At 41.6% G+C, this 19571-nt stretch overlaps 1 protein-coding gene across 1 annotated transcript; it reads left to right on the top strand.

Moving 5' to 3' along the window:
• Positions 1–14831: 14831 nt before the first annotated feature.
• LOC122010604 lies at positions 14832–15959 on the top strand. Its single transcript, XM_042567121.1, has 2 exons — positions 14832–15629; positions 15681–15959. Exons 1-2 carry the CDS (start codon positions 14832–14834, stop codon positions 15957–15959), a joined length of 1077 nt encoding a protein of 358 aa, XP_042423055.1.
• The last annotated feature ends 3612 nt before the right edge of the window (positions 15960–19571 follow it).

Below are 19571 nucleotides of genomic sequence, written 5' to 3'. Positions count from 1 at the left end.
CACACTTTAGTTTGGTGATCTCCTTCTTGTGTTCGTGTGGATACTTCTAGAGGGTTGTCTACTTTGACAACCTTGAGATCTGGCACCATTGGACGAGCGGGATTCGCGTAGGGCGCGCATCAAAGGTATAAAAGGTTTCCCCTTTGTAGATCTACTGTAGATCGAAGTTTTGAAACTCGTACTCATATTTTTCGAAAGCTTTTCTTTGCACAGATCCGGTGGCTGGGGCTTTCGGGGTTTCCGCGACGCGAAAACGTGGTTTTCGCGGCCCGAAAAACCCAACAGTTGTATCAGCAGCAAGAAACAACAACTGATGGTCGAGCAATGAACTAGTCGACTGCATCACTGAGAGGGTCGCAGGCTGACCAGCGGAGCTGAGTTGAAGAGTACGTCGGTTGACAATCGCATAACCAACCAATCAACGTTTCCTGTGAAGCGCCGAACGCGTCAATTCCCTTTCATCGAGCGCAGTTCCGCACACCCTCAAAAGAGCAAGGATGAGTAGAGAAGGCTGAGGGATCCTCCTCAGAAAATGTGCCCGCTCAGGATAGGTGAAAAGGAAAAGCACCCTGACTAGACAATTCCCCCGAATGAATCAATTAACAATTCTCCCAGGAGATTCTGGAGGACCAATGCCGACCAACTATCACCATTGACAATCGGGGAGTAAATAAGACGACCGACCCTAAAGATCACTTGGTCAAATTTGATAGCCAAGCTACTCTGCACCAGTACACGGACGGAGTGAAGTGTCGGGTCTTCTTCACCACTCTGACTGGATAGGCGTAACAATGGTTCCGACCTTTGCCGGAGGCTCAATACGCAGCTTCAAAGATTTCTGAACGACATTCTTACAGTACTTCGCTAGCAGCCGCCGCTACCTGAAGACGAACATCAATCTATTCTCCATCAAGCAAGGGCCCAAAGAAACACTCCAGGCCTACATCAACAGGTTTAATCAGGTGGCCATGGACATCCCTTCAACCACCCCAGAGATACTAGTCAGTGCCTTCTTGCAGGGGCTAGCAGAGGGTGAGTTGTTCTGTTCACTCATTTGAAAGCCCCCTAGACACTTTAACCACCTACTCAGACGGGCCACTGAGTATATCAATGTCGAGGAGGCCCAAGCGGCACGACGGAAGGAGTCGGTTGCCGAGCCGACCACCACTTTCGAGCGACGTCTCTCAAGCCATAACCACCCATCAAAGGGATCCCTAGCGAAAACATCTCAGCAGCAGCATGAGGACCGAGCACATTTTGTGCAACATGTTGAAGCAGAATGGCCCAGAAGCTCAAGAGGTCGAAAATGGACACCCCTGTTATGCTCCTACCACTTGTCGGTAACGCACAGCATACGAGACTGTTGGTGCGGTTAGCACTAACGATTTAACCCAGGTTTTGATGAATGACAAATAGGTTAAGTTAGGTTTATTGTTGATCTAACACTCTGATCGAGTGTGCAGGATAAGTCCAGACAGGTCGACGGGCTGACCGGATGTCTGGCACGAAGCCCAGCTAGGTCGACGGGCTGACCAGATAGCTGGCACGAAGTCCAAGCGGGTCGACGAGCTGACCGGACGCTTGGCAAGAAGTCCAGCTAGGTCAACGAGCTGACCGGATAGCTGGCGAGAAGTCCAGATGGGTCGAAGGGCTGATCGGACGTCTGGCAGGTAAGTAAGGTAAGTCACTGGAGGGGAGTGATTGCGAGAACGCGTTCCCGGAAAGGGAACATTAGGCGTCGATCCGGCTTAGATCCATTTTGGATATCTAAGTCGAGATCGTGACTAGATTCCGGTCTCGGAAAGACGGAATCTAAGTCATACTTTTTCTGTTAATTCATTGTGCTAACAATCTGTGTTGCAGGGTATATTTTGCCTCGGACTGACCTTGTTTTGCAGGAGAAGGAATCTCTGGAAAAAGGTGGTCCGGGCGCCCGGAGGCAAGTTTTATCCTCTGCGTCGCCTCGCCACGTGGAGCATCCTGACTGGACTTGCCACGTCGCACCAGGGCGCCCGGAAGGGATCCAGGCGCCCGGAGCAGCATATAAAAGAAGCCCCAGGGGTGGAGCTTCAAAAATACATCTCTCAGAATTCCCAGATTGCTTTGCTGCTCTGTGCTCCAGCGACGCTAACAAAGCTCCGACAACGCGCCCTGGCTCCTTAAGTTTTCTTTTCTATCGGTACAGCTTTGTGCTTTGTTTCATTAGCATTTCTTGTACTCTTTTTGTAATCACATTCGAATTGCTAGTGATTGCCCAACGAAAGTGGTCAAGGACCACGGGCCTTCGAGTAGGAGTCGTCACAGGCTCCGAACGAAGTAAAATCAATTGTGTTCATTTACTTTTCCGCTGCGTACTTTTACACTCGAGTTTTCGAATCGATATTCACCCCCCTATCGAACAATCACGGTCCTATAAGTGGTATCAGAGCAGGTACCGCTCTGATTTGGTGCAACCACCAATCAGACAGGGGGTGAAAAATTAATTTTTTTTTCGGTTTTCAGTTTTACGTTTAATTTCAAATTGGTATTATTACCTGCTTTGAATTTTTTTTCGTTGCAATTAAATCTAAATTGGTGCAACACCAATTTAGATACTTCTATTATTTTTCTTCTTCCGCACTACTAATCCAAGACCAAGTCTTGGGATTTTTATTTTTCTTTTCTTTCTTCTGTGCGCAGGACTAAAATGTCTCAGACAGAAGGATTCAGCACAGTACGACCTCCACTCTTCAACGGGGACGATTTTCCGTACTGGAAGAAGCGCATGGAGGTTTACCTCAAAACAGACTTCGATCAGTGGATGAGCGTTACGAGACCTTATAAAATTCCAGTGGACAGCTCCAGGAATATACTGGATCCTGAAGACTGGACAACATATTTGAAGAAAAAGGCGTCAACAGAAAATAAAGCGATCAACACTCTACAGTGTGGATTAACAAGAGAAGAACTGAACAGAGTCGGTCCACACAAAAATGCTAAAGAGCTGTGGGACAAATTGATCGAGCTGCACGAGGGAACGAGCGACGCCAAGGTAACAAAACGGGACCTGCTTTTAAATAAAATTCTTAACATAAAAATGCAAGAAGGTGAAACGGCGAATCAGCTCCACGCGAGGATCAAGGACATCCTCAACGGGCTTCATGCGATAGGCCACCAGATGGAAAATAGAGACTTAATAAGGTACGCATTAAATGTTTTTCCACGTAATAGTTTGTGGGCATCAATCGTAGATGCCTACAAAATTTCTAAAAATCTTTCTAAGTTAAAATTAGACGAGCTTTTCTGTGAATTAGAATTACATGAACAAACTAATGCTGGAGCCGAGAAAGGTATAGCTTTATTTGCAGGTTCCTCCAAAGAAAAGAAGAGCAAGCCTGAATATGAAGAAGATTCCGACCAAGACTCCGAAGACGAAGAACACCTGGTGAACTTGCTAAGAAAAATGTTCACCAGGAGAAAAAGGAGCTTCAACAAAAAGGACCTTCAAAAGATCAGTTCTCCCTCAGAACAAAAGAACGTGACTTGCTTCGGCTGCAATAAAAAGGGACACTACAAGAACGAATGCCCAAAACTGAAGTTCGACAAAGCGAAGCCAACTGAAAAGAAGGCCCTCAAAGAAACGTGGGACGACTCCTCGGACGAATCGGAGGAAGAAGAGCAGAAACATCAGAGCCACCTCGCACTGATGGCCCGCGAAGCTGAAACAGAAGACGAGTCGGAAGATGAAGACGGGTCTGAACCCGAAACAAGCCACGAGTCCGTACTCGCTTCCGAAGGCCCGAATGAGGTATATTTTAATTTAAACAAATTTTTTTTTAGAATTATTTCCTATTTAAATAGTAAATTAATTAAAATAGAAAATGAAAACAAATCACTTCTTGAGGAAAATCAAACCCTCAAGGAACAAATCAAAAATTCAAATCCAACTCAAGATCTAACACTTGAGGAGGAGAATTTATCATTAAAAAATGATATTAACAATTTAAAAGAAATGCTAGAAAAATTTACAACAAGATCAAAAAATCTTGACTTAATCCTGAACAATCAAAAAGCATGTTATAATAAAACCGGACTCGGATACAAGTCGAACTCAAATAAAACTTTTAAGTCATTAATAACTCAATACAAATCAACTAATCAAGCTTGGGTTCCAAAAGCGTGTCTGACCACGCAAGTAGGACTTAATCAATATTATATACCTAAAGAAAAAGTATATTATATAAACTCGATTAAACCAAATAAAAAACCAAAATACAAACCTAAATCGAAAAATTCAAAATTTAAAACTCAACAAAATATAAACTATCACCAAGTTAATTATAACTATAAAAGAAACAGACACAAACCTAAAACGAAAATTTAAATTAAAGGTCAATAATTCAGGGGGAGGCTCCAGAATAGCTAGCACCTCCAAAATTAACTAACCCGGTAGGGTAATTAGGATTAGTTAAACTTGAATCATGGTACTGGTGAAGTTTTTGGATGATAGTACGTTAGGGAAGCTTGGACATCGCATGTCTAGAAAGATATGGTTTCGATCTGGTGCATTTGGCCAAGTGGAACTGACCGAAGCTACCCTTAAATGAATCCTAACCAGTTAGACCAAGATTTAGTACTAAGCTCCGTGGATAGGACTATTCGGAAAACCTCGAAAGGTTGGTTACTACTAATAACGTCCATGTGACTCACCAAGCTTAGAAGTTTATCCTAAGATTGCCTATTTGTGGAGACCAAAGCTAAATCTGAACCTAACATAAGTTAAACCAAAACTCCATAATTAAAAATCCAATTTCATCTCACAAAATCATAGGATTCCCTGATTGATAATATAGATCGGGTGAGATGAATAAGGCTTAAATTTGTTTAATTAAAATTAAATTCAAAATTTTAATTTTAAAACTTAAAAATTAAATTCAAAATTTTAATTTTAAAACTTAAAAATTAAATTCAAAATTTTAATTTTAAAATTAAAAATTAATTTCAAAATTTAAATTTTAAACTTAAAAATTAATTTCAAAATTTAAATTTTAAAATTAAAAATTAATTTCAAAATTTTAATTTTAAACTTAAAAATTAATTTCAAAATTTTAATTTTAAACTTAAAAATTAATTTCAAAATTTTAATTTTAAATTTAAAAATTAATTTCAAAAGTTTAAATTTTTAAACTTAAAAATTAATTTCAAAATTTTAATTTTAAACTTAAAAATTAATTTCAAAATTTAAATTTTAAACTTAAAAATTAATTTCAAAATTTTAATTTTAAAATTAAAAATTAATTTCAAAATTTAAATTTTTAACTTAAAAATAAATTTCAAAATTTTAATTTTAAACTTAAAAATTAATTTCAAAATTTTAATTTTTAACTTAAAAATTAATTTCAAAATTTTAATTTTAAACTTAAAAATTAATTTCAAATTTTTAATTTTAAACTTAAAAATTAATTTCAAAATTTTAATTTTAAACTTAAAAATTAATTTCAAAAGTTTAAATTTTTAAACTTAAAAATTAATTTCAAAATTTTAATTTTAAACTTAAAAATTAATTTCAAAATTTTAATTTCAAAACTTAAAAATTAACTTCAAAATTTTAATTTTAAACTTAAAAATTAATTTCAAAATTTTAATTTTAAACTTAAAAATTAATTTCAAAATTTCAATTTCAAACTTAAAAATTAATGTCAAAACTTTAATTTTAAAGATAATGTCTGCTCAAAAATAAAAAGACTAACTTTAAATCTTACTTACTGTAGGAAACCAAGTGAATTTTGGACAGTGGTTGCTCCAAACATATGACTGGAGATCACACCAAGTTCACTCAACTCACTTACAAAAGCTTAGGAACAGGTACCTTTGGAAACAACGATAAACTCAAGGTAATTGGTATAGGTAATATTGAATTAAAAATAGACTTTATAATTACAAATGTTTTACTTGTTGAAAATTTTAAATATAATCTTCTGAGTATAAGTCAATTATGTGATACTAGGTATAAGGTTAAATTTCTATCCACAGAGTGTTTAATCAAACATCTAGATAATCCTACCATAAGCCTAAAAGGTTTTAGAAAAGACAACATCTATGTTATCAACTTAACCACTTCTTCCATTAAGTGTTATTTAACACAAAAAGAAGAAACATGGTTATGGCATAGAAGAATGTCTCACACCAACTTTAGAAATATAAGCAAATTAAATGGACTAGTGAAAGGCTTACCAAAATTACCTAACATAGATTCAACCATATGTAATGCCTGTCAACAAGATAAACAAACTAAATCCACTCACAAACCAATAAATCAGCCACAAACCAACTCAATATTAGAACTTCTACACTTAGATCTTTTTGACTCCCATAGAGTCAAATCCATAAATGGAAACTTATACTGTTTAGTCATAATAGATGATTATTCTAGGTTTACTTGGGTAAAATTCTTAAAACATAAAGACGAAACTTTTGAAATCTTTACAAACTTTTGCAAACAAATTGAAAATGAAAAAGATCTTAAAATTAAAAGAATTAGGAGTGACAATGGGGGAGAATTTAAAAATCATAATTTTAACAAATTCTGTCTTGAAAATGGCTACCATCACGAATTTTCATGTCCTAAAACCTCCCAACAAAATGGAATTGTAGAAAGAAAAAATAGAACCTTACTAGAAGCCTCTAGAACTATGTTAAATGAATATAACCTACCTAAATATTTCTGGGCAGAAACTGTTAGCACAGCCTGCTATGTGCAAAATAGAACAACATTAAATAAAAGACATAATAAAACCTTCTTTGAAATATTTTATAACAAACAACCTAACATAAAATATTTGGGTGTCCAGCCTTCATCCTAAATACTAGAGAACATTTAGGAAAATTCACCTCTAAAGTAGAAAATGGAATTTTTGTAGGATATTCTCTAAACAGTAGGGGTTACAGAATATATAATAAAATTACGCTAAAAATCGAGGAAACCACAAATGTAAAATTTGAAGAAACCCAAGGACAAACTCAACTTCAACCTACTGAAATTAATAATTCTGAAGAAACCAATCAATCCCTAGACTATGAAGAAGATGAACACACTCAAGAAAATGAACCCCCTAGAACTATAAGAGTAAATCCTAACCATCCAACTGATCAAATAATTGGTGACCCAGACCTAAGGGTTCAAACCAGATCATCCTTTAGGAACCTGAGTCAAATCTCCCTGATTTCAAAAATTGAACCAAAAACTATAGCTGAATCCCTACTTGATTCAGATTGGATCATCGCTATGCAAGAAGAACTAGCTCAATTTGAGCGTAATGAAGTTTGGGATCTAGTGCCACCACCTAAAGATAAGAAAGTAATAGAAACAAAATGGGTATTTAGAAACAAATTAAGTGAAACTGGGGAAATTACTAGGAATAAGGCTAGGCTAGTTGCCAAAGGGTTCAGTCAAGTTGAAGGACTTGACTACGATGAGACCTATGCCCCAGTAGCCAGACTAGAATCCATTAGAATGTTACTAAGTTATGCAACCCATAAGGGATTCAGACTATATCAAATGGATGCTAAGTCAGCCTTTCTCAATGGACTAATAAAAGAAGAAGTGTATGTAAGTCAACCTCCTGGGTTTGAAAATATAGAACACCCTGATTATGTCTTTAAGTTGAAGAAAGCATTATATGGACTTAAACAAGCACCCAGGGCATGGTATGAAAGGCTAACATCTTACTTAACATCCAAAGGATTCAACCAAGGTCAAATTGATCCAACCTTGTTTGTTAAATTACTAAATAACGACATATTTATAGCACAAATATATGTAGATGATATAATATTTGGTTCAACTAACTCAAACTTTCTAGAAGAATTTATTAATCTAATGGAACAAGAATTTGAAATGAGCTTAGTAGGAAAATTGACCTATTTCCTAGGATTACAAATCAAACAAACAAATGAAGGAAATTACATTTATCAATACAAATACACTAAAGAATTACTTAAAAAATTCAGAATGGAAAATACAAAAGAAATAAAAACACTCATGACAGTAAACACAATCTTAGACAATGACCCAAATGGAAAACCAGTAGATCTGAAGTACTATAGAAGTGCAATAGGCAGTCTACTCTACCTAACTGCAAGCCGACCTGATATCTTATTTGCAGTTAGTATGTGTGCAAGATACCAAACCTGTGCTAAAGAATCCTATTTGACTCAAGTCAAAAGGATTTTTAGATATCTTAAGGGAACAACAAACATAGGAATCTGGTATCCTAGGACCAGTGAGTTTGAATTAATAGGATATTCTGACTCAGATTATGCTGGGTGCAAATTAGACCGCAAAAGTACAAGTGGTGGATGTCAACTACTAGGCCCATCACTTGTTAGCTGGTTTAGTAGAAAGCAACATTGCGTTGCACTATCTACAACTGAGTCAGAATACATAGCCATAGGAGAATGTGTAGCCCAATTATTATGGATGATGCACACCTTAAAAGATTTTAACTTAAAAATCACAAATGTAAAAGTCTTAATTGACAATATTAGCTCAATAAATTTAACAAAAAATCCAGTGCATCATTCAAGAACCAAACACATTGAAATCAGACACCACTTTATCAGGGATCATGTTACTAAGGGTGACATTGAGCTCAAATACGTTGAGTCCAAGTCAAACTTAGCTGACATATTCACTAAACCACTCCCTGAAAATGAATTTAGACATTTACGTAGAAAACTAGGAATGTGCTTAATAGACTAGGAATTTCGAATTTCAAAATACTTTCAAAATTATTGCTTTCAACTTATAGGTTCAAACATGTGTCAGTTTTTAAAACCTTCCTATTTTTAGATTTTTAAATAAACTTTTAGCCTTAGACTAGTTCAAAATCCTTAGAGAACATGCACCCATAGGACTAGTTTTGAGCATCTCACCAAAACCCTAGGCTTACCTTGCTTGTGTTTGCCGAACAATAGAATGGGGTGAGATGCATAGGCCACTTGCCTAAGACTTAATATGCTTATTTCAGTGCATCGACATAAGTCTGGGCGTTAAAAATAAAATATATATTAATCAAGTTAAGATTGACCTTAACTTGACTAACCAAGTGAAAGCTGCTATCTTTTGATAAGTCAGTCAGTAACTAACTGGTTAGACATTTGATTTAATGTCAGGTCCAGGGGGAGGAATCAATTAAAATTTTTTAATTTTTTTAAAAAAATTTCTATTAAAAATTTCTTAAACCTATTTTTGAAAACTAAGCTATTGAATTTCAAAATTAGATTTAACGTAGTTTTGAAAATTGAATTTAAAAATCTAGTTCTGAGAACTTGACTTTACTTAATTCTACTTAATTCTACAAAAATTAATTTTTGTAAACTAAGCGTAAGTTTATAAACTAAGTCTTTTTAAAATTTTTTACAAACTTAGTGTTGAAAATTAAACTTCAATCAATCTTGAAATATATTTTAAAACTTAGTTTTGAAATTTTGCTTATGTTTAAAAAGAGTTGAAACCTATTTTAAATAAAAAAAAATTGTTTTTCTTGAAATTTAGAACTTATTCTTAAACCTTAACCTTAGAAGCTATATTTGAAAAATTAGCTATTTTTCACAAAACTTAGCCTTTAAATCTGGATTTTTTTATATATACACCTATTTTTGAAAACTAGCTTTAAAAAATCAAGTCTTTTATGTACTTAAGTCTTGAAAGTTGAATCCTTTACCAACTCAGTTTTAGAAAATCAATTTTACCTAGTTTTGAAAAATAGATCTTTTAACCTTGTCTCAAAACTTAGCTCTTTTACAAAAGATAAATTACTAAGTTTAACTCCCCCAGAGTAACTTGACATGATTCCTTACTTTGTCTGAAGTCTATATTTTTAACTACTTTAAACATGCTTATTTTTGATGAATGCCAAAGGGGGAGGGTTAGATGGGTTAAGTTAGCCAAACCAATTGAAAATAAACCAATTGAAAATATAAACTAACTTAAAAAAAAAAAAACCTCCACATAATGATGTTATCTGTTTTTTTTTGCAAATGTCTTCACTAACTTAACCAGGTTGTCATTCCATCAAAAAGGGAGAGATTGTTGGTGCGGTTAGCACTAACGATTTAACCCAGGTTTTGATGAATGACAAATATGTTAAGTTAGGTTTATTGTTGATCTAACACTCTGATCGAGTGTGCAGGATCAGTCCAGACAGGTCGACGGGCTGACCGGATGTCTGGCACGAAGCCCAGTTAGGCCGACGAGCTGACCAGATAGTTGGCACGAAGTCCAAGCGGGTCGACGGGCTGACCGGACGCTTGGCAAGAAGTCCAGCTAGGTCAACGGGCTGACCGGATAGCTGGCGAGAAGTCCAGACGGGTCGAAGGGCTGACCGGACGTCTGGCAGGTAAGTAAGGTAAGTCACTGGAGGGGAGTGATTGCGAGGACGCGTTCCCGGAAAGGGAACATTAGGTGTCTAGCCGGCTTAGATCCATTTCGGATATCTAAGTCGAGATCGTGACTAGATTCCGGTCTCGGAAAGACGGAATCTAAGTCATACTTTTTCTGTTAATTCATTATGCTAACAATCTGTGTTGCAGGGTATATTTTGCCTCGGACTAACCTTGTTTTGCAGGAGAAGGAATCTCTGGAAAAAGGTGGTTCGGGCGCCCGGAGGTCCGGGCGCCGGAAGGGATCCGGGCGCCCGGAGGCATGTTTTATCCTCTGCGTCACCTCACCACGTGGAGCATCCTGACTGGACTTGCCACGTCGTACCAGGGCGCCCGGAGCAGCATATAAAAGAAGCCCCAGGGGTGGAGTTTCAAAAACACATCTCTCAGAATTCCCAGATTGCTTTGCTGCTCTGTGCTCCAGCGACGCTAACAAAGCTCCGACAACGCGCCCTAGCTCCTTAAGTTTTCTTTTCTGTCGGTACAGCTTTGTGCTTTGTTTCATTAGCATTTCTTGTACTCTTTTTGTAATCACATTCGAATTGCTAGTGATTGCCCAACGAAAGTGGTCAAGGACCATGAGCCTTCGAGTAGGAGTCGTCACAGGCTCCGAACGAAGTAAAATCAATTGTGTTCATTTACTTTTCCGCTGCGTACTTTTACACTCGAGTTTTAGAATCGATATTCACCCCCCCCCCCCTCTATTGAACGATCACGGTCCTACAGAGACTACTACGACTTAAAAGCAAGGATAGGTCGGCCGACCCCGTAAAAATTTCTTCGCAAAAATCCTTAACCTGAGCACCAACGACACTATCGGTCGGGTGAAAAAAGGGAGGAGGCAAGTCCGAGGACAGAACAGCGTCGGGATCAGACCCATTGAAGAAGAGAGACTAGTCCTTCCCGAACCTCGGCTGAGTGGACCCGACTCTTGGCATGGGAGGAGGAAAATAGAAGCAATGCCACTCAGGGAGAAATTGGGATGATCGCCAGCGGCCTGACAGATGAGGACTCCAACCGAGCAAGGAAGTCGCATGCTCGGTGACTTGAAATTCATGTTATTGGATGCAACAAGGAGAAGGCGGACGGACCGAAGATCAGTTTTATGTTGGAGCAATCTAGGTGCCCTAGATTTTGATATTTGGGAAAAGATTTAAGTTAGGTTTATTGTTATATTTGATATGCATTGTAAGTGTGCATGATACAGATACAATAAGGAAAATCCAAGTGTGATCTTGGCAAAGGAGGAAAGTCCAAGGATGAGTCTTGGCGGTGTAAGTTCAAGTATGTAGTCTTGACAACGTAAGTCCAAGTGTGACTTGGTAATCAATGAAGTCCTGGAGGTGAAACCTCTTAGCAAAGGAAAACCCGACAATAATGAGAAGACCGATGGAAGCTCCAGAAGGCAAGACGTGAAGGATAAGGAGGCATCCGAGGGACGCAATGCTAATGGAGGCTAGAAGGCTAGGTCTAAGTTGGTCGGGCGAGGATGAGTGCTGAGTGAATGTACTCGGGCGTTAAAACTTAGAATTAGGGTTTTATTATAGCAGTACTGTAGCAATCGACTGATATTTTCATCAGTCGACTGGTAGCCGACCGTTGGCTTGTAAGGGTCGAATTTCACTTAGGACCAGTCGATTGGTGGTTGTACCAGTCGACTGGTGGCGGGGAAAATAGTAGGTATTTTCCTCCCGAGCTCTATTTAATAGAGCTCGGAGTGCTTGGCCATGGTTGATGAAATTAGTAGTGGTTAACCCTAATTAGAGTCTTCAAGTTCCCAAGTGATCTAACGTGCTTGTATGAGGTTGTGGCGAAGTTTCTTCACCCACAAGGAGCTATGCGAGCTAACCGGAAGTTCTCCGGGGAATCATCCATCGATGGATCGGGATCGTCCACCTTACAGGCAGCTGTGGAATATGAGCTTTATCTCTGAACCACTTTAAATCAATGTGTTAGGTTTACTTTCTATTGTTAGTATTTGTTTTTATATTCCGCTGTGCGTACTAACCATTATAGGGGTTTCAATAAGACATTATTCTCCCCCCCCCCCAATTCTAGCGGGAGTCAAGGTCTCAACAAGTGGTATCAGAGCGAAGTTAGCTCTTGTTGGACTAATCGCCAAGAAAGCGACTAGAGGAAGAAGATGGAGTCGGAGGGACCTCTCAGATGGGGCATCCGAATACCACCTTCATACGAGCGCAAGGACTTCGACTATTGGAGGAAGCACATGGAGGTGTGGCTCCAAATGAATTGGAACCAATGGATTATGTTGGAGGAACCATTTAAAGCTCCAATGGATAAAAAGGGAAAGCGTCTCCGACCTCGATATTGGATCGAGGAGCAAAGGGAGCAATTGGAGACGAACAAGGAGGTAACTAGAATTTTAATTAAGTTATTACCTCCTAATGTGGTATTGAATGTAAGTGAATACGAGAACGCAAGTGACTTTTGGAAAAAGGTAATTGCACTTCATTAGATCCCTACACAAATCCAAGAAGAGAATGACCAATCGGATGTTGACACGGGTTCAACATCCGAGGAGGAGAAGTAAGATGAGGAGGTATCATCTACATCTTCAAGGGAGGAAGAAGTTGAACCATCCACATCTTCAAGTGAAGAAGAAGAAGAAGAGCAATCCAAGGATGAGGAGGTCTTGGAAGCTCAACCCTCAACCTCAACTACCAAGAAGAGTGAGAAGAGCCACATCAAATGCTTTGAGCGTAGTAAGATAGGACACTACAAGAGTAGGTGTCCTTCACTCAAGAAGGTAAAGAAGGTAAACTCTAAACTCATTGATCCGGTGGTAAGGGAAGGGGGCCCATCCAGCAGGAGGTCAAGGTGGTCAACACCCTGCAGGTGTCTGGTCGATGAATTACCCCTTGATCGACTGGAGGAGAGTCGACCCGACTTCTCGACAACTCGGCTCGACACCGAGCTTCCAACGCTCTTAAAGCAAGACGAGAGAGGATAACGAACGAGCGGGCATGCCGCTCGGCCGACGGTAGATGAAACATCGGCTCGACAGTCAAAGCGCACTCGCCCGATAGGCTGAGCTCAGCCCAGCTAAGGTGGCCTCCGCTCAACCCGAGGAGGTTGTTTGACCGAACGGTCCGTCCGCCCGACCCAGTAAAGGACAAAGGGAGAAAGTATCGATATCTTCCTAGGGATCAGTGCCGTCTGCAGGGGCACAGTTAGCAGCAGAGAATCGTACGGTGGAAGCTTCCGCTGTCATTTCAGAGATATGCTCATGCTGTTGAGGTATGGGGACAGACACACTTTTCTGACATGCCCATTCTAGATATGCTTTGAGGGTCGTGCACGTCTCGGGGGAGCGTGCACGCGCCCCTGAGAAGCCCTATATAAGGGCATTCAGACTCCAACGGAGGTATGCGCGATTCATCACTGTAGCTACAGTTCTCGTCATTCTACTTTGATTTCTTGTTGTCGGAGGCTGACTTGAGCGTCAGAGGGCCGTCGCTGGGAACCCCTTCCCGACTCGGTTTTGTGCTTGCAGGTTCTCGTTGGAGGTCTACATCACTCACAGGGCTGCGCGGAGTCAACGAGAGCACCACGTTCCCAGCAACTGTCGACTCAGCACTCAAACAGGATCAAATTGGCGCCGTTTGTGGGAACACACCTAAATCCGAGCCAAGAAGATGGAGGAAGCTGGACGTTCACACACCGTGACGCTCTCTCCAGAAGAACTCGATGAGCTCATCCAGGTGCGAGCGGTAAAAATAGTGGAGCAGCAGCAGAAGGCGCAAGCCGAACGGCTTGCGCAGCAGGCCACCTCGGCATCCGGTGGCTGAGCGGCGTTAGAAGATCGACCAGAGTAGTTTTCTACCTGGCCACGAAATAAGGGGCAGACCGACACGACAGGAGAGGTGCCGCCCGCCCCGATTCCATTCCATCGGGCTCTGTTCCAGACTTCCTCCGAGCTCGCCCAGGCCAACCAAGGTACATCCGATGAAGCTCCCGCTCAGGACGTCAAGAAAGCCAAGGTGCCTCAGACCGATTCTTCTCCCGAGCGGATCAATCGCCAGTTCTCAGAAGCGATTCTGCAGGATCTGCTCCCGAGGCACTATGCCCCCCTAGCGATTGGAGAATACAGTGGTGCGACCGACCCGGATGACCATCTCGGTAAGTTCGATAACACTGCTACTCTACATCAATAAACTAACGGAGTTAAGTGTCGGGTCTTCCTCACTACCCTGTCCGGCTCGGCGCAATGATGGTTCCGAAGGTTGCCGGACAGATCGATTCGAAGTTTTAAGGACTTCCAAACGGCGTTCCTCCACCACTTCACAAGTAGCAGGCGCTATCAGAAGACGAGCGTCAGCCTATTCTCCATGAAGCAGGGGCCCAGAGAGACTCCCCGAGCCTACATCCAACGATTCAACCAAGCGGCTATGGATATCCCAACAATTTCATCTGAGACCATGATGCACGCCTTTACCCAAGGTCTGATTGAGGGGGATTTCTTCCGTTCGCTCATCCGGAAGCCGTCGCGTGATTACAACCATATGCTAAAAAAGACAAGCGAGTACATCAATGTGGAAGAGGCCCAGACAGCCAGAAGGAAAGAGATGCCTACTAAACCACCAGCGCTGACTGAAAAGAGGCCACCTATCAACCACCAGCCCCCTAGAGGGCCCCGAGCTAAGGGGGCCCGACAGCATTACGAGGCTAAGCTGCATGTCGTCCAACACATGGCTACCGAATGGCCGAGGCCGAAAGAAAAGGTATGGACTCTCATGTTTTGTTCCCTACATCAGTCGGTTAGTCACAACACTCGCAATTGTCAAGGGTTTGCCCCATTTGTCTCGCCGACGCCAAGAAACTATCGCTGTCGATCACCCTCGCCCAACCAGCGACATCGGCACCAGGACGCCGAGCGACGAGAAGTTAGGCGATCATCCGAGCAACCACATCACGGTGATCAGCCCCAGACCTCTCACGAGCGAGCTAGACCATCTACACGGGAGGAAAAAAACAGAAGCAACGCCGCTCGGGGGGAGATCAATATCATAGTAGGAGGGCCCACCGGCGGGGATTCTAACCGGGCCCAGAAGTCGCATGCTCGGCAGCTAAGGATCCACGCTGTGGGCTGCAGCGAAGAGAAGGCGAACAGACCTAAGATTAGCTTTGGTCCGAGGGATCTCGAGGGAGTCGAAGTGCCGCACGACGACGCTCTCATTATCAAAGCGGTAATAGCCAATTATACTATTCACCTTCAAGAAGGCATTCGACAACTCCAGATTAACAGAGCCGAGTTGTTGCCCATGACAACCTCACTGTACGGGTTCACAGGAAATGAGGTTCTGCTGGTCGGACAGACCCGACTAGCCATATCACTGGGAGAAGAGCCGCTTCGGAGGACGCGGGCCACTAACTTTATCGTGGTAGACGCCCCCTCCGCCTACAACGTGATCCTGGGGCACCCCGCCCTCAACGAGTTTCGAGTTGTCATCTCTACTTTTTGTCAGAAAATAAAATTCTCCGTCGAGGACCAGGTAGGAGAGGTCCGAGGAGACTAGTTAGCATCTCGGCGCTGCTACGTGGAAATGATCCACTCTGAAGCCAGATCCGTACGGAAGACACCCCGGATCGAGATAAACTCTATAACCAAAAAACCTCCTACTTTAGTTTATGAGGAAAATGAGGAAGTGCATATTCATCCTTGCCGACCGGAGGCCACCACCTTCATAGCATCTGACTTGGAGGGGGAATAAAGGAAAGAGCTCATCAAATGCCTCCAACAAAACCACGATGTCTTCGCATGGTCAACGCACAAACTGCCTGACATTTCCCCAAGCGTAGCTCAGCACGAGCTCCACGTCCGACCGGACGCCCGACCAGTGAAGCAACGGAAGAGAGACTTCAGTGTCGAACAGAATCAAATAATCCGAGCGGAGGTTGAGAAGCTCCTGGAGGTCGGCCACATACGCGAGGTGCAATTCCCGAGCTGGCTCGCGAACATAGTACTCATTTCCAAGCCGAACAACAAATGGAGAGTCTGCATCGACTTTCGGGACCTGAACAAAGCATGCCCGAATGACTTTTATCCTCTGTCCAGAATCGATCAGATGGTAGATTCAACTGCCGGTTACGAGTTAATATGCATGTTGGATGCATACCAGGGATACCACCAGGTGCCGCTTGCCCGCGAGGACCAGGAGAAGGTTAGCTTCATCACGGTGGACGGCACCTACTGCTACAACGTGATGTCGTTCGGCTTGAAGAACACTGGGGCCACTTACCAGCGTCTTATGAACAAAGTATTCAGGCGGCAGATCGGGCGCAATATGGAGGTGTATGTAGATGATATATTGATTAAATCACTCCGGACTGTCGATCTCTGTGCAGATATAAAGGAGACCTGCCATACGCTACGGACGTATGGAATCAAGCTCAACCCCCAGAAATGTCTATTCGGTGCCAAGAGCGGACGTTTCCTGGGATACATTATGACCGAGCGGGGCATTGAGGCTAATCCCAGCAAGGTGAAAGCGCTACAAGATATGCTACCACCAAGGAACCTAAGGGAAGCGCAACGTCTTACCGACTGAATAACAACTTTATCAAGGTTCATTTCAAAGTCTGCTGACCGGAGCCTACCGTTTTTCAAGATCCTGCGCCGAGCCACTAAGTTCTAGTGGGACGAGGAGTGTGATCGGGCGTTCGAGGAGCTCAAAGTCTATCTCAACTCCTTACCAGTGCTAGCCAAGCCAATAGCTGATGAACCCCTCAAAGTTTACCTATCCTCGACTGATCACACGGTCGGCTCGACCCTAGTAAGGTCGGACAGCGAGGAACAACCTGTATACTTCTTGAGCCATATATTAAAAGATGCTGAATCCCGCTACACAGGTCTTGAGAAACTCGCCTTTGCACTGGTCCTTGTCGCTCGAAGGCTCCGTCCGTACTTTCTTACATATACCATCATAGTAATGACCAACAGCCCGCTGAGCAGGGTGGTGTTAACCATATTGCATGTCACGTGGCACATCAAATTAATTAAAATTGAAACTCATTAAAATTAATACAAGCATTGTATCAATGAGTCCCAAGTCGTATTTTTTTTTCAAGGAATAACTAGTAAGTGTAAATGACTAGATATTATTTTTATTTGTTTGTTTCTTTTTATTGGTTCTGATCAAGTTACTTTCTGCCCGAAATAAAACTAACCTAATTCCACATGAACTAATAACAACCAAACTTAAACTTGAACTCTAATAAAACCTAAGTAAACTAATACAAATCACTTGAAAACTACATGAACTAAATTGCAAATTCTGTAGAAATTAGAACTTGAAGCATTAATGAATTTTAGTCGAATCAGTTTAAGGAAACAAAACTCAACAACAAATCTAAACTAATTAAGATCTAGGAATTAGTAACTTCACTAGCAGAATTGTATCTAAAATCTGAATCAAAAGTTGAAACTTACTTATGAATTGGAACCCTAACTCTTATTTCTGATTACACTTTCAAACTCATCCATACACCATAACAAAATCGTAATGGATAGAACCGCTTTCAAAAGGGTTTTTCTTGCAATGAAAAGGAAAACAAATGGAAACAATTGATCTAACACTCAAAACTAAGAAGAAATGCAATTAAGGAACATCCACAAATTCAAGCACACTTAAACTCTGCCTCCCTGCAATCTCACAGAGAAATTCAAGAAAACTCCCTTGAACAATCACAGCAATGATCAAATTCGGTAACTAAAGTTTATGAGAATTGAAACTAGCAGAAACCTCCCTACGAGCTTGCAATCACATCAGTTATTCATTGTCTGATAAGCAGAGGAAACGGCGTCGCAATCCCAAATCGGTTGATCGGCTCCGATCTGAAAACGTGAGTCCTTGATGGATGGAATGTAGACAGGAACTCTGGAAAAAATCCTCCGAAGCTCCTTCTCTGATAGGATCTTCCGGATCAAGAAAACTCCCTCGATCTGGTTTTCCCGTGAATAGTGTGATATGGTGATCGCAGCAGAGAAGAACTCCCTCTACTGTGATCTGATGTTTGGAAGATGATCATTGGTTCTAGGATCGATTGCTGGCGATGGCTGAACCAAAATGTATCTTGAATTGTGGACGGGAGTGCCGGCGTCGCAGAGGTTGAAGACGGTGAATAGTAGCAAGAAATCGCGAACCGAGCTCAATTGTAGCTTCTCACACGAAGCCTTTTAAACTCCTCAGATCTGATCGGACGATCCAGGTCATTTCTGGCTTGATCAACGGCTGTGATGTCTTCAGATCTGGATTAAAACCTCTGGATCCTCATCTATGGCTCAGATCTATCCCTCATTAGGTTGGATGAGCCGGATCTTCAACGGATGGCTCAGATCTGCTCAATCTTGGATGAACGGTCTATAATACTCTGAGGCTTGATCGACTTGATTAGCCCTTGATTTGAGCCCAAATACAGCCTGATCTGATCGGGTCCATGACCCTTTTGATGCTTACAAAATAAGAATTAAATATTAGCACTAAATACCATGAAAATTAGCTAATTTGCAATTAGGTCAAAAATCAAATGCAATATTGAGATATGATGCTAATGTGAGATTAAACTATGAATAAACCAATAAAAACATGCATTATGATTCAAAATAATATAGCCAAAATCATGGTTATCACAGGGTCCTCCTCAATCCAGAAGCATCAGGGCGGCTGATCAAATGGACCATGGAGCTCAATGAGTTTGATATTCAATATCAGCCCTGGGCAGCCATAAAGACACAATCTCTGGCGAACTTCATCACCGAGGTGCAAGACCTCGAGCACGAAGTCACCTGGAAGGTGTATGTGGATGGGTCTTCCACTCGGCAAGGGAGTGGGGTGGGAATACTACTGATCTCCCCCAATGAAGAGCGGATGCAGCTGTCTTTTCGGCTGGACTACCGAGTAACCAACAATGAGGCCGAGTACGAGGCTCTCATAGCCGGGCTGCAAGCCGCTCGGCACGTGGGCGCCATCAAAGTTCTGATTCATTCGGACTCACGGTTAGCCGCCTAGCAGCTCTCCGGAACGTTTGAGATCAATAGCGCTCGACTCAGGCTCTATGCCGAGGCTTTCGAAAAGTTGAAAGCCAATTTCCAAGAGGTGGTCATAAAGAATGTTCCCCGAGCGGAGAAT

The sequence above is a fragment of the Zingiber officinale genome, chromosome 8A (assembly GCF_018446385.1).
Source record: "Zingiber officinale cultivar Zhangliang chromosome 8A, Zo_v1.1, whole genome shotgun sequence".
In the NCBI taxonomy this organism is placed as follows: Eukaryota; Viridiplantae; Streptophyta; class Magnoliopsida; order Zingiberales; family Zingiberaceae; genus Zingiber; species Zingiber officinale.
Note: the sequence above shows the minus strand (reverse complement) of the source record. Positions and strands in the feature narration are given on the sequence as shown.